At 35.6% G+C, this 13,288-nt stretch overlaps 1 protein-coding gene across 1 annotated transcript in view; it reads left to right on the forward strand.

Annotated features, from left to right (window-relative positions):
- Nucleotides 1–13,288, forward strand: part of ARID2 (AT-rich interaction domain 2) — a 208,334-nt gene that overhangs the window by 121,918 nt on the left and 73,128 nt on the right. Inside the window, exon 6 of the mRNA XM_005907871.3 lies at nt 2,517–2,584. Coding sequence (XP_005907933.2) covers nt 2,517–2,584 — 68 coding nt within the window. The remainder of the gene's footprint in view (nt 1–2,516; nt 2,585–13,288) is intronic.

The following is a 13,288-nucleotide window of genomic DNA, read 5'->3' on the forward strand; positions in this document are numbered from 1 at the left end:
ATGCTTTTATTTGGGATTATCTAAATAGGATTCCCTTTTTCTTGTTGTTGTTGTTGGCCGTGTCATGCAGGTCATGGGTTCTCAGTTCTCCAACCAGGGATTGAACCCAAGCCCTCAGCAGTAAGAACAGAGTCCTAATCACTGGACTGCCAGGGAGTTCCCTAAATAGAATTCCTTAAAATCTGACATGTATTTATTTTATATGAAGACGTTTTGCAATTAAATTGAAATTAGTTTCTTAAACTTCTGAAACTATTTTTGGTTACAATGTGGAGGAGGAACAAAGATCAGCACTTAATCAGTTTGAATTGTAACTGTGAAGATCTAACTTTCATGGATTTCCACCTCACTTTTATGTTCTTTGCTTTCTAATATTTCATCTTGATCTTTTAAATACATTTTTCAGCATTTAATACAGAATGGAGTTTAACATTGGTTCATTTTTAGAAATCTTAAAATGAAGTTTTTAGAAAGAATAAATATTCTCAGGCCATAATAATTTTGGTGAATTCTTACCATTTAATCATTGGATAAGGATTTCATTTGTATATATATGATAAACTGAGTTTACCAGTTTTAATGCATGAAGTGTGACATTCTTTAGCACTTTTTTTTTTATCTCAGACTAAATTATTATGTAGAGTAGCAATCATTAATAATTAATATTAGCAAATGCTATTTGAGGAATGTTTCTTTTATTTCAGTAGTCAGAATTTAGAGTTCCAGAGTATATAGGGACTTTATGAAGACCATATACTTTTAAAACAGTGTTTTTACATTATGAAAATATTAAGGGTATGTGTGATTATGTATATATTTCATTAGGCTCTTGAGAGGTTTTGAATTTTTTTAGGCATGGAATTTTAATTGAGAGAAAATATAGATACCGCTTCTTTTGAATGTGTGGGATATTTATACATGATATGTGTTTGAAGAAGTATAATAAAAATTCCATGTGCCAAAAATTTAATTTTTCCATCTTATATTTGTATTCAGTGTTCTTTTCCCATGGAGTTTTTCTTTGTAAGGTTTTCTTCAGGACAAACAAAATCTTGTCTTTCTTTAGAAGTATATGGACTTTATTTTTCTGATATAGCTGCTATGTATGTATACATTTGATGAAACTCTTCTTTAGGTCACTGTAGTTAAATTTATTTATTAAAAACTTCACACTTACCCTTTATATCATGTTCTCATGATTCTAATATGAATATAATGTTAAACTGTTTTCATTCCTCACCCTTTTTAATATTTTTTCAATGAAAAGTCTTATTCTTACCTAAGTACTTTAGAAATTTTATTTTAACTCAATAGTAAGTAAATATTACTTGGCTTCCCTGGTGGCTCAGATAGTAGACAATCTGCCTGTAATGCAGGAGGCCTGGTTTCAATCCCTGGGTCAGGAACATCCCCTGGAGAAGGGAATGGCAACCCACTCCAGTATTCTTGCTTAGAGAATTCCATGGACAGTGGAACCTGGCAGACTACAGTCCATGGGGTCTCAATGAGTAGGACATGACTGAGTGACTAACACACACAATATTAAGTAAATATTATGTCTGTAATTAAAGGTGTAATAAGACTACAAACATTCAGTAAATCTTTTACAACAGAAAATACATCCATGTGTTATCCTTGTTATTAACACATCCATTAAGAAGGCTTACTTGTATTTTTTTGAAGAATCAAGTTCATAAAGCTAGTTTTTCTGTTAACAGTTGCCACTATGTAGTTTTCTTCTTCATTTGAAAACCAGTAGCTTTCATTATAGAATATATATAATTATAGATAGTTGATGAAAGTACTTACCTGATTTTTAAAGAGCGATGCCTATTGTGTCACAGTTTAAAAATTTGTATTATATGACTTTACTGTCTAGTCCCATTGCTGACAAAGTGAGTTAGCAACATAGAGATGAAAAAAAAAAGGTATAACATGTATCTGTATACCTCAACCTTTGTTGTGAGAGGCAGGGGTAGTGTGTTATTAAGAAGAAGCTTTTGAAAATAAATGGTTTGCGTTTCCTCCTAAAACATCTTTATCAAGAAACTATAAATCAGCTATATGGCTTAGAATGTTTTCTAAAGATTTATTCCTAAAGAATATCTTGCCCATTAATATTTCAAATATAAATTATATAATTATTTTTGAAATGAATGAATATTTAAGATTATAAAAGTTTGGGAACCTAATAGTAACAGCATCAGTTTGACTTTTTAATATTTTTTTCTTCTACAAATCATAACTAATGCAGAGTAATTATTATTGTCTGTGTAACTATTATGAAAGCCAGTTGTGTGTTTTTAGAGTGTGACAAAAACTTTCTTTAAATTCTATAATTTAAAAAACTGTATTTCAAGAGAAATTATCATGACTTTCTATCATTTATTATGAAGCAGTTTTTAGTGAACAAGGTATCTTAAGGTGTATTTTTACTGTTTTTCCAAACCTATCTATTCAGGAACTAAGTGAAATAAGTAATTTCATATTACTGAATATGCTATTTATTCTTTTAGCTTTAGGATCCTTTTCTACTGTATTTGGAGAAGAATGGAAGGAGAAGACTGATAGAGATTTTGTTAAGGTAATTCATGTAAATTAAAATATGAAACATTGCTTTGTATGTAGCCAAGGGCCAAAGGTCAGTTACTTATTTTATATAAGAACTGTGATTAAGCTGAGTAAAAAATATTTTAGAATAGCTAATAAACAAATGAAGTTTTCATTTTATCATATATTGATTTCTAAGAATGATAAATCTGTAACAGAAGCAATAAATCTGAGGATACTCAGACTAAGTAGCAGTTTGGATGATTTCCTTAAGATTATTTTTCAGTTTACTTAATCATTCTTCAGCTGTGTAATATGCCACTAGATTTTTTTGTTAAGTTTAATTATAGTGACTGTGTTTTAATTTCTAGAAATTCTCAAATCTGTGTATATACAAACACATACTTGATAGTGCTAATATCTAAGCCTCCTGTGACTCTGATTCTACTAACTCTGGTTCATGGTGAATTATTCCTTTGTGTTTTTTAATGTTGCTTTATAAATTTCAGCAGACTTATTTATGTAGGATTTTTGTGCAGATTGGCTGGAAAGTATTTTTTCCTTTCTCTGTTGCTTTTGCCAGTCACTTGAAATACTGATCAGAATGACTTTATATTAATTTTTTTATTGGACATTTTTTTGATTACTCTGATAGTAAAAACAAAGTCATGGGAATTGTGAAGCAAGCTAGTGGTGAAATACATTATGGATTGTTTTTAACTCAAAGCTCAAGACAGTCCCTTTTGTCTCTCTTTCTTTGAGGATATTAAACCTTCAAATTTCTCACCATGATAGAGTTGCCTTTTTAATTCCCAACTTTACAAGCTAACCCAAAGTTCTGTATTACCCCATCACCTCTTGATTGAAGTTAGGCAGATAATTTCTTTAACTATAGAAAACTGGTCAATAAACACACACAAAAAAAGTATATTAAAGTAACACGTGCCATCACAATGAGGAATAGAGTTGTCAGTATAATCACTAATCACATAAAATCAAGAAGACACAAATATGTTGAAGATGAACAGATGATCACATCTGTTATATATTTTCATTAATTTCTAGTATTTATATTTTATTCCACATACTGTCTTCTTTGGGTTTAAATCTCTTCACTTTTTCTAATTTCTTGAGCTGGTGCTTGGAGTTACTGATTTTTGTTTCTGTTTTTTCTAATATATATATTTAAAGTCATAAAATTCCATCCAAACACACTTTAACTTTGTACTTCCAATATTGATAATTTCGTATCATTATTATAATGCATTTTAAAATATCTTCTAATGTCCATTATGTTTTTCTCTTTAAGAAAATGGATTATTTAGAAGGGAATTTTCTTAATTTCCAAAAACATATGGAAAACTTCCTAATTTCCTTTTTTTTACTAATATCTAACTGAATTTTAGTATGTTTAGAGAGACTGTTCTGCTTAGTTTTTAATCTTTGAAATGTTTTCACCCATTACTTTGTAGCTTAGCATTGATCACTGTACTTTGCAGATACATTTTTACACCTTGAAGGTTTGTGGCAACCCTGTGTTGAGCAAATTTATCAATGCCATTTTTTCCAACAACATATGTTCATTTCATGTGTCTGTGCTCATTTTGATAATTCATTATTTCAAACTTTTTAATTATTATTTTTTGTTATTGGGTTTGCCAAAAGGTTCATTTTGTTTTTTTTCTGTACAGTGGCTTTAGTATTGCTTAGTTGTCTTTAACTTTATTTGAAACAATTTTGGTAGATTGTACTGTGACAGCTGTCATATTGGCATGGGTTAAAAAAAGCTTAACAAAATTGGTGAATTTTTGTATAACCATTTTAATATTGAAGATGGAAGAGAAAACCAACATTTTTGGCATATGATGCTTTATTATTTCAAGAAATGTAAAAATGCAACAGAAACACAAAAAAAGTTTTGTGCAATGTATGGAGAAGGTGCTATGACTAACTGAACATGTTAGAAGTGGTTCATGAAATTTCCTGCTACAGATTTCTCACTGGGCAATGCTCCTCAGTTGGGTAGACCATTTGAAGTTGATAGTGATCAAATCAAGACATTAATTGAGAACAGTCAGTGTTATGCGGCTGCTGCTACTAAGTCACTTCAGTCGTGTTAGACTCTGTGCGACTCCATAGACTCCATAGAGCCCACCAGGCTCCCCCGTCCCTGGGATTCTCCAGGAAAGAACACTGGAGTGGGTTGTCATTTCCTTCTGCAGTGCATGAAAGTGAAAAGTGAAAGTGAAGTCATTCAGTCGTGTCTGACTCTTAGCGACCCCATAGATGGCAGCCCACCAGGCTCCTCCGCCCATGGGATTTTCCAGGCAAGAGTACTGGAGTCAGTTGCCATTGCCTTCTCCGAGGCAGTGTTATACCATGCAGGAAATAGCTGACATACTCAAAAGATCTAAATCAAGCCTTGAAAGTCATTTGCACCAGCTTGGTTATTTTCATTAGTTAAGCGAATGAAATCTTCTTGACCATATTTCTGGATGTGATTCTCTGCTTAAACATAATGAAAACATTCCATTTTTAAAGCACATTATGACAGGTGATGAAAAGTGAATACGGCAAAATAATGTGGGGCAAAGCAAAATGAACCACCACCAACCACATGGAATACTGGTCTTCATCCAGAGAAGGTGATGTTGTGTATATGCTGGGATTGGAAGGGAGACCTCTATTATCAGTTCCTTCTGGAAAACCAAACTATTAATTCCAACAAGTACTACTCAATTAGACCAACAGGAAGCAGCACTTCACAAAAAGTGTCCAGATTAGTCAACAGAAAACACATCATCTTCCATCTGGATAATGCAAGAACATGTGTTTCTTTGATGACCAGGCAACAACTGTGATAGCTTGGCTAGGACATTAATTCGTCTGCCATATTCATCAGACATTGCACCTTTGGATTTCCACTTATTTCCGTCTTTACAGATTCTCTTAATGGAAAAAATTTCTCCAGTGGGAAAAAGTTTCCTCGAAGACTGTAAAAGGCACCTGGAACAGTTCTTTGCCCAAAAAAGATAAAAAGTTTTGAGATGATGCATATGCAATTACCTGAAAAGTGACAGAATTTAGTAGAACAAAATGATAAATATATTGTTCAATAAAGTTCATGGTAAAAATGAAAAGTATGTCTTTTATTTTTACTTAAAAACTGAAGGTACTTTTTGGCCAATCCACTATTATAGTAGTTTTGGTAATGTATGATCTTTGATTTTGCTACTATGGCTTACTGAAGGTTCAGATGATGGTTAGCCTTTTGTTTTTTAGCATTCTTTCCTAATCAAAGGAGATCCAACCTAAAGGAAATCAGTCCTGAATGTTCTTTGGAAGGACTGATGCTGAAGCTGAAACTCCAATTCTTTGGCCACCTGGTGCGAAGAACTGACTCATTGGAAAAGACTCTGATGCTGGGAAAGATTGAAGGCGGGAGGAGAAGGGGCCGAGAGGATGAGATGGTTGGATGGCATCACCGACTGAATGGACCTGAGTTTGGGTAAACTCCGGGAGTTGGTGATGGACAGGGAGCCCTGGCATGCTGCAGTCCATGGGGTTGCAAAGAGTTGGACACAACTGAGCAACTGAACTGACTGGCACTTTTTTGGAGCATAATGCTATTGCACACTTAATAGATTATAGTAGAGTATAAACATAAATATTATAGGCACTGGGAAACCAAAATGTTTGTTTGGGTTGACTCACTTTATTATGATATTTAGTTTATTGTGGTGGTCTGAAACTGAACCTGCAATATCTTCAAGGTGACCTGTGTTCTGAAATTGTTAGGTGTAAGTGTCTACATAAGTCACTTAAGCCAATACAGTTAATCATTAAAAAAAATTTTTTTTATTGGAGTATAGTTGATTTACAGTGTTGTGTTAGTTTCAGGTGAATAGTTGAGTGAATCATTTTTACATATACATGTGTCTATTCTTTTTTACATTCTTTTCTCATAGGTTATTACAGAATATTGAGTAGAATTCTCTATGCTTTTCAGTAGGTCCTTATTAATTATATATTTCATCAAAATACATAAAAATAATAGTGTGTATATGTTAATCCCAGTCTCCTAATTTATCCCCTCCACCCTGCTTGCAACTTTGGTAACCATAAGTTTGTTTTCTACATTTGTGACTTTCTGTTTTGTAAATATGTTCGTTTGCACCATTTTTTTTAAGATACCACATATAAGCAATATCATATGATATGTCTTTGTCTGACTTACTTCACTTAGTATGATAATCTCTAGGTCCAACTATGTTGCTGCAAATGACATTTCATTCTTTTTTATGACTGAGTAATATCCCATTGCGTATATTTATGCATTCCTCTGTCAACGGACATTTAGGTTGCTTCCGTGTCTCTTCTATTGTAAGTGCTGCTCCAGTGAACATTGGGGTACATGTATCTTTTTGAATTATGGCAACAGCATCAGATATTTATATTTCCAGGGCAATATTGGCTGTTTCATCTGTTTATTTCTTCATTTATGAAGATAAATATGTTAAAAGCACCCAGTTGGATTGTGGAAAATTCTTAAAGAGATAGGAGTACCAGACCACCTTACCTGTCTACTGAAAAACCTGTATGCAGTCAGGAGGCAACAGTTAGAACCGGACGTGGAACAGTTGACTGGTTCAAATCAAAACTGTTGAACTAGTAGGACAAAGTTCATGGATGTATGAACCTTGGGAATGGAGTATGACAAGGCTGTATATCGTCATCCTGCTTACTTAACTTATATGCAGAGTACATCATGTGAAATTCCAGGTTGAATGAATCACAAGCTGGAATCAAGATTGCTGGGAGAAATAACAACAACATCAAATACACAGATGATACCACTCTAATAGCAGAAAGGAAAGAGAAATTAAAGAGCCTCTTGATGAAGATGAAAGAGGAGAGTGAAACAGCTGGCTTAAAATTCAACATTCAAAAAATGAAGATCATGGCATCCAATCCCATCACTTTATGGCAAATAGAAGGGGAAGAAACTGGAGGCAGTGTCAGATTTTATTTTCTTGGGTTCCAAAATCACTGCAGATGGTGACTGCAGCCATGAAATTAGAACATGCTTACTTCTTGGAAGAAAAGCTATGACAACCCACCCAGTATATTAAAAAGCAAAGACATTACTTTGTTTACTGAGAAAGGTCATATAGTCAAGGCCATGGTTTTTCCAGTAGTCATTTACAGATGTGAGAGTTGGACCATAAAGAAGTCTGAGTGCCACAAAATTGATGCTTTCAAATTGTGGTGCTGGGGAAGACTTGAGAGTCCCGTGGACAGCAAGGAGATCTAACCATTCAATCCTAAAGGAAATAAATTCTGAATATTCATTGGAAGGTCTGATGTTGAAACTGAAGCTCCAGTTCTTTGGCCATTTGATGTGAAGAGCCCATTCATTGGAAAAGACCCTGATACTGGGAAAATTGACGGCAAAAGGAGAAGGGGGTGCAAGAGGGTGAGATGATTAGTTAGCATCACTGACTTAATGGACATGAGTTTGAGCAAACTCCAGGAGATGGTGAAGAACAGTGAGGCCTCACGTGCTGCAGTCCATGGTGTCGCAAAGAATCAAACATGACCTAGTGACTGAACAACAACCTCTTTTTTATTATGACAACACAATCATGATATTTGTATTTCCACACCAATACTGACTGTTTCACCTGTTTATTTCTTCGTTTATGAAGAGAAATGGGTTAAAAGCACCCGTTTTGATTGAGGATGTATTTCTTTATCCTTATAGTTCTATAAAGATAGTATTTTCACATTTTGAGAATGCATTATTTAGTGAACACTAGCTGTTACATCCTTCTGGTTAATTGGACATATTATAAAGTCTCCTTTTTACAGTTAAGTCTCCTTTATCCTTTTTTTTTCCTTTCTTTTTTGATCTGCTGTTGTGGTTGTTGTTCAGTCCTCAAGTCATGTCTGACTATCTGCGACTCCATGAAGTGCAGCACGCCAGGGTTCCCTGTCTTTCACTATCTCCCTGAGTTTGCTCAGACTCATGTCCATTGAGTCAGTGATGCCACCCAGCCATCTTATCCTCTGTCACCCCTTTATCCTCTTGCTCTCAATCTTTCCCAGCATCAGAATCTTTTCCAGTGAATTGGCTGTTCGCATCAGGTGGCCAACATATTGGAGATTCAGCTTTAGCATCAGATATTAATGTAACTATATATTTGTGTGTGTGTGTATCAGCTTCCTTTTGGTTGATATTTATATGTTCTTATTTTATATTCAACCTCTTTTATCTTTATATTTTAGATCAGTTTTTTGATAAATAACATATATTTGGGCTTTTTTTTTTTTTGGCTTCTCTGGTGGCTAAGACAGTAAAGAATCTGCCTTCAATATGGGAGACCTGGGTTTGATCCCTGGGTCAGGAAGATTCCCTGGTGAAGGGAATGACTACCCACTCCAGTAATTTTGCCCAGAGAATTCCATGGACAGAGGAGCCTTGCGGGGTACAGTCCATGTGGGTCACAAAGCGTCGGATACAACTGAGTAACTGAGACTTTCACTGGACCTTTTACCTCTTAGTTGGAAAAACTTTGATTTTAAATTAGTGTATATTCCATCTACTTTAAGTATAATTTTGATACATAATTATGTTTAAATTTCCCATGTTCTGAATAGGTTTCTAAATGTCTTGCCTGTTTGGTTTTCTTTTCTGTCCTTTCTTACTTTTTTGGAATTGATTGGACTGAGTATTATTTATTTTTTACTATTGTGCCCACTTAGGTTTTATATACACTTACTCTGTTTTCTTGTTGATCATATTAGTGCTATTTTAATCCTTATTAATTTTAGTGACTAAATAATAGTAACAATTTAATAAATTAGTACTTACCTCATTTTTTATTTATGTACAACTTTTGTTGTGCAATGTTGCTTTTTCAGGTTTCTTAAATAGAATCTTAGACCATTGATTTTAGATTTTTTATCTTGTCTTGTATCAGTATATAAAGCTATCAATTCCCTCTATAAACAACTTGAAATATTTTCCCACAATTTTTATGTTGTCATTATCATTTAGTTCATGGTATTTATTTCCCTTGTGATTTCTTCTTTGACTCATGAATTATATAGAAATGTTTTATTTCTGTTTTCAAACTACCTTTTATTATTATCATTTACTGTCATTATTATCACTGCTTTTTAATTGCATTCCATTCTGCCAGAGAACATCCCATATGATTTCATTCTTTTTTAATCAAGACTTGTTTTATAGTTCAGCCTACAGTCTTTCTGGTGAATGTTTTATGCATACTTGAATGTTTTTTGGATGTAATATTTGTTGATAACAAGGAGTGTTGACAGTGTTGTTTGATATTTCTGTATCATTGATGTTTTTCTGTATAATTGTTCTATGATTTCTTGAGAGTTGAATGTTGAAATCATCAACTATTTGTATGCCCTGTCAGTGTTTGTATCTCCTATTGGTTATGTCAGTTTTTGCTTCATGTATTTTGAACTCCAATTACTGGCATGTACATTTAGGATTATTATTTTTGCTTGGGTTTATTTAACTTTTTTTCAAGAAATTTGGAATGTTTATGGCAATTACTTGTTCAGTTTTTTTTATTTCCGCTCCTGCCTTTTAGGAACTGTTCTACAAGCCACTGTGGCTCTGTTCCTTGCTTTAAGGCCTTTTCGTTTTCTGTGTACTTCACTGTGGATAGTTTCTATTGTTATGTTTTTATTTTCTGTTTTCTAATTAAGCCCATCTAATCATATTTTTTTATTTCAGATACTGTTTTTCAGTGAAATTCCATTTGACTTTTTTATATTGTCCCATATTGCCCTTAATGATGTTCATATTTTCCTTTAAATGGTTGAACATATTTAATAATAGTTGTTTGAAAATTTTTATCTCCTAGTTTTATTACTTTTTGGGGCTTCCTTGGTGGCTCAGAGATTAAAACGTCTGCATGCAATGCGGCAGACCTAGGTTCGATCCCTGGGTCGGGAAGATCCCCTGGAGAATGAAATGGCAACCCACTCCAGTATTCTTGCCCGGAGAATCCCAAGGATGGAGAAGCCTGGTGGGCTACAGTCCACGGGGTCGCAGAGTCGGACACGACTGAGGGACTTAACTTTCTTTATTATTTTTATTATTTCTGGGTCTTTTTTTCTTGAAACACGTTTGCCTTAGTTACGTGTCGTGTTTCCTACTTCCTTTGTATGTGTGCTCAGTTGTTTGGTCGTGTCCGACTCTTTGTAACCCCATTGACTCTAGCCTGCTAGGCTCCTCTGTCCATGGAATTTCCTAGGCAAGAATACAGGGTTTCCATTTTCTACTCTAGCCGATCTTCCCAACAAAAGGACCAAACCTGCATCTCTTACGTTTCCTACACTCAGATCAGATTAGATCAGATCAGTCGCTCAGTCGTGTCCGACTCTTCGCAACCCCATGAATCACAGAACGCCAGGCCTCACTGGCCATCACCAACTCCCGGAGTTCACTCAGACTCACGTCCATCGAGTCAGTGATGCCATCCAGACATCTCATCCTCTGTCGTCCCTTTCTCCTCCTGCCCCCAATCCCTCCCTGCATCAGTCTTTTCCAATGAGTCAACTCTTCGCATGAGGTGGCCAAAGTACTGGAGTTTCAGCTTTAGCATCAGTCCTTCCAAAGAAATCCCAGGGCTGATCTCCTTCAGAATGGACTGGTTGGATCTCCTTGCAGTCCAAGGGACTCTCAAGAGTCTTCTCCAACACCACAGTTCAAAAGCATCAATTCTTTGGCACTCAGCCTTCTTCACAGTCCAACTCTCACATCCATACATGACCACTGGAAAAACCATAGCCTTGACTAGACGAACCTTTGTTGGCAAAGTAATGTCTCTGCTTTTGAATACGCTATCTAGGTTGGTCATAACTTTCCTTCCAAGGAGTAAGCGTCTTTTAATTTCATGGCTGCAGTCACCATCTGCAGTGATTTTGGAGCCCAGAAAAATAAAGTTTGACACTGTTTCCACTGTTTCCCCATCTATTTCCCATGAAGTGATGGGACTGGATGCCATGATCTTTGTTTTCTGAATGCTGAGCTTTAAGGCAACTTTTTCACTCTCCACCTTCACTTTCATCAAGAGGCTTTTTAGTTCCTCTTCACTTTCTGCCATTAGGGTGGTGTCATCTGCATATCTGAGGTGATTGATATTTCTCCCAGCAATCTTGATTCCAGCTTGTGTTTCTTCCAGTCCAACATTTCTCATGATGTACTCTGCATATAAGTGAAATAAGCAGGGTGACAATATACAGCCTTGACGTACTCCTTTTCATATTTGGAACCAGTCTGTTGCTCCATGTCCAGTCTAACTGTTGCTTCCTGACCTGCATACAAATTTCTCAAGAGGCAGGTCAGGTGGTCTGGTATTCCCATCTCTTTCAGAATTTTCCACAGTTTCTTGTGATCCACACAGTCAAAGGCTTTGGCATAGTCAATAAAGCAGAAATAGATGTTTTTCTGGAACTCTCTTGTTTTTCCATGATCCAGTGGATGTTGGCAATTTGATCTCTGGTTCTTCTGCCTTTTCTGTAACCAGCTTGAACATCTGGAATTTCACAGTTCACATATTGCTGAAGCCTGGCTTGGAGAATTTTGAGCATTACTTTACAAGCGTGTGAGATGAGTGCAATTGTGCAGTAGTTTGAGCATTCTTTGGCATTGCCTTTCTTTGGGATTGGAATGAAAACGGACCTTTTCCAGTCCTGTGGCCACTGCTGAGTTTTCCAAATTTGCTGGCATATTGAGTGCAGAACTTTCACAGCATCATCTTTTAGGATTTGAAAGAGCTCAACTGGAATTCCATCACCTCCACTAGCTTTGTTCGTAGTGATGCTTTCTAAGGCCCACTTGACTTCACATTCCAGGATGTCTGGCTCTAGGTCAGTGATCACACCATCGTGATTATCTGGGTCGTGAAGATCTTTTTTGTACAGTTCTTCTTTGTATTCTTGCCACCTCTTCTTAATATCTTCTGCTTCTGTTAGGTCCATACCATTTCTGTCCTTTATCGAGCCCATCTTTGCATGAAATGTTCCTTTGGTATCTCTGATTTTCTTGAAGAGATCTCTAGTCTTTCCCATTCTGTTGTTTTCCTCTATTTCTTTGCATTGATCGCTGAAGAAGGCTTTCTTATCTCTTCTTGCTATTCTTTGGAACTCTGCCTTCAGATGTTTTTATCTTTCCTTTTCTCCTTTGCTTTTCACTTCTCTTCTTTTCACAGCTATTTGTAAGACCTCCTCAGACAGCCATTTTGCTTTTTTGCATTTCTTTTCCATGGGGATGGTCTTGATCCCTGTCTCCTGTACAATGTCACGAACTTCATTCTGTAGTTCATCAGGCACTCTATCTATCAGATCTAGGCCCTTAAATCTATTTCTCACTTCCACGGTATAATCATAAGGGATTTGATTTAGGTCATACCTGAATGTTCTAGTGGTTTTCCCTACTTTCTTCAATTTCAGTCTGAATTTGGCAATAAGGAGTTCTTGATCTGAGCCACAGTGAGCTCCTGGTCTTGTTTTTGCTGACTGTATAGAGCTTCTCCATCTTTGGCTGCAAAGAATATAATCAATCTGATTTCGGTGTGGACCATATGGTGATGTCCATGTGTAGAGTCTTCTCTTGTGTTGTTGGAAGAGGGTGTTTGTTATGACCAGTGCATTTTCTTGACAAAACTCTATTGGTCTTTGCCCTGCTTCATTC

This window comes from Bos mutus, chromosome 5, assembly GCF_027580195.1.
Source record: "Bos mutus isolate GX-2022 chromosome 5, NWIPB_WYAK_1.1, whole genome shotgun sequence".
In the NCBI taxonomy this organism is placed as follows: Eukaryota; Metazoa; Chordata; class Mammalia; order Artiodactyla; family Bovidae; genus Bos; species Bos mutus.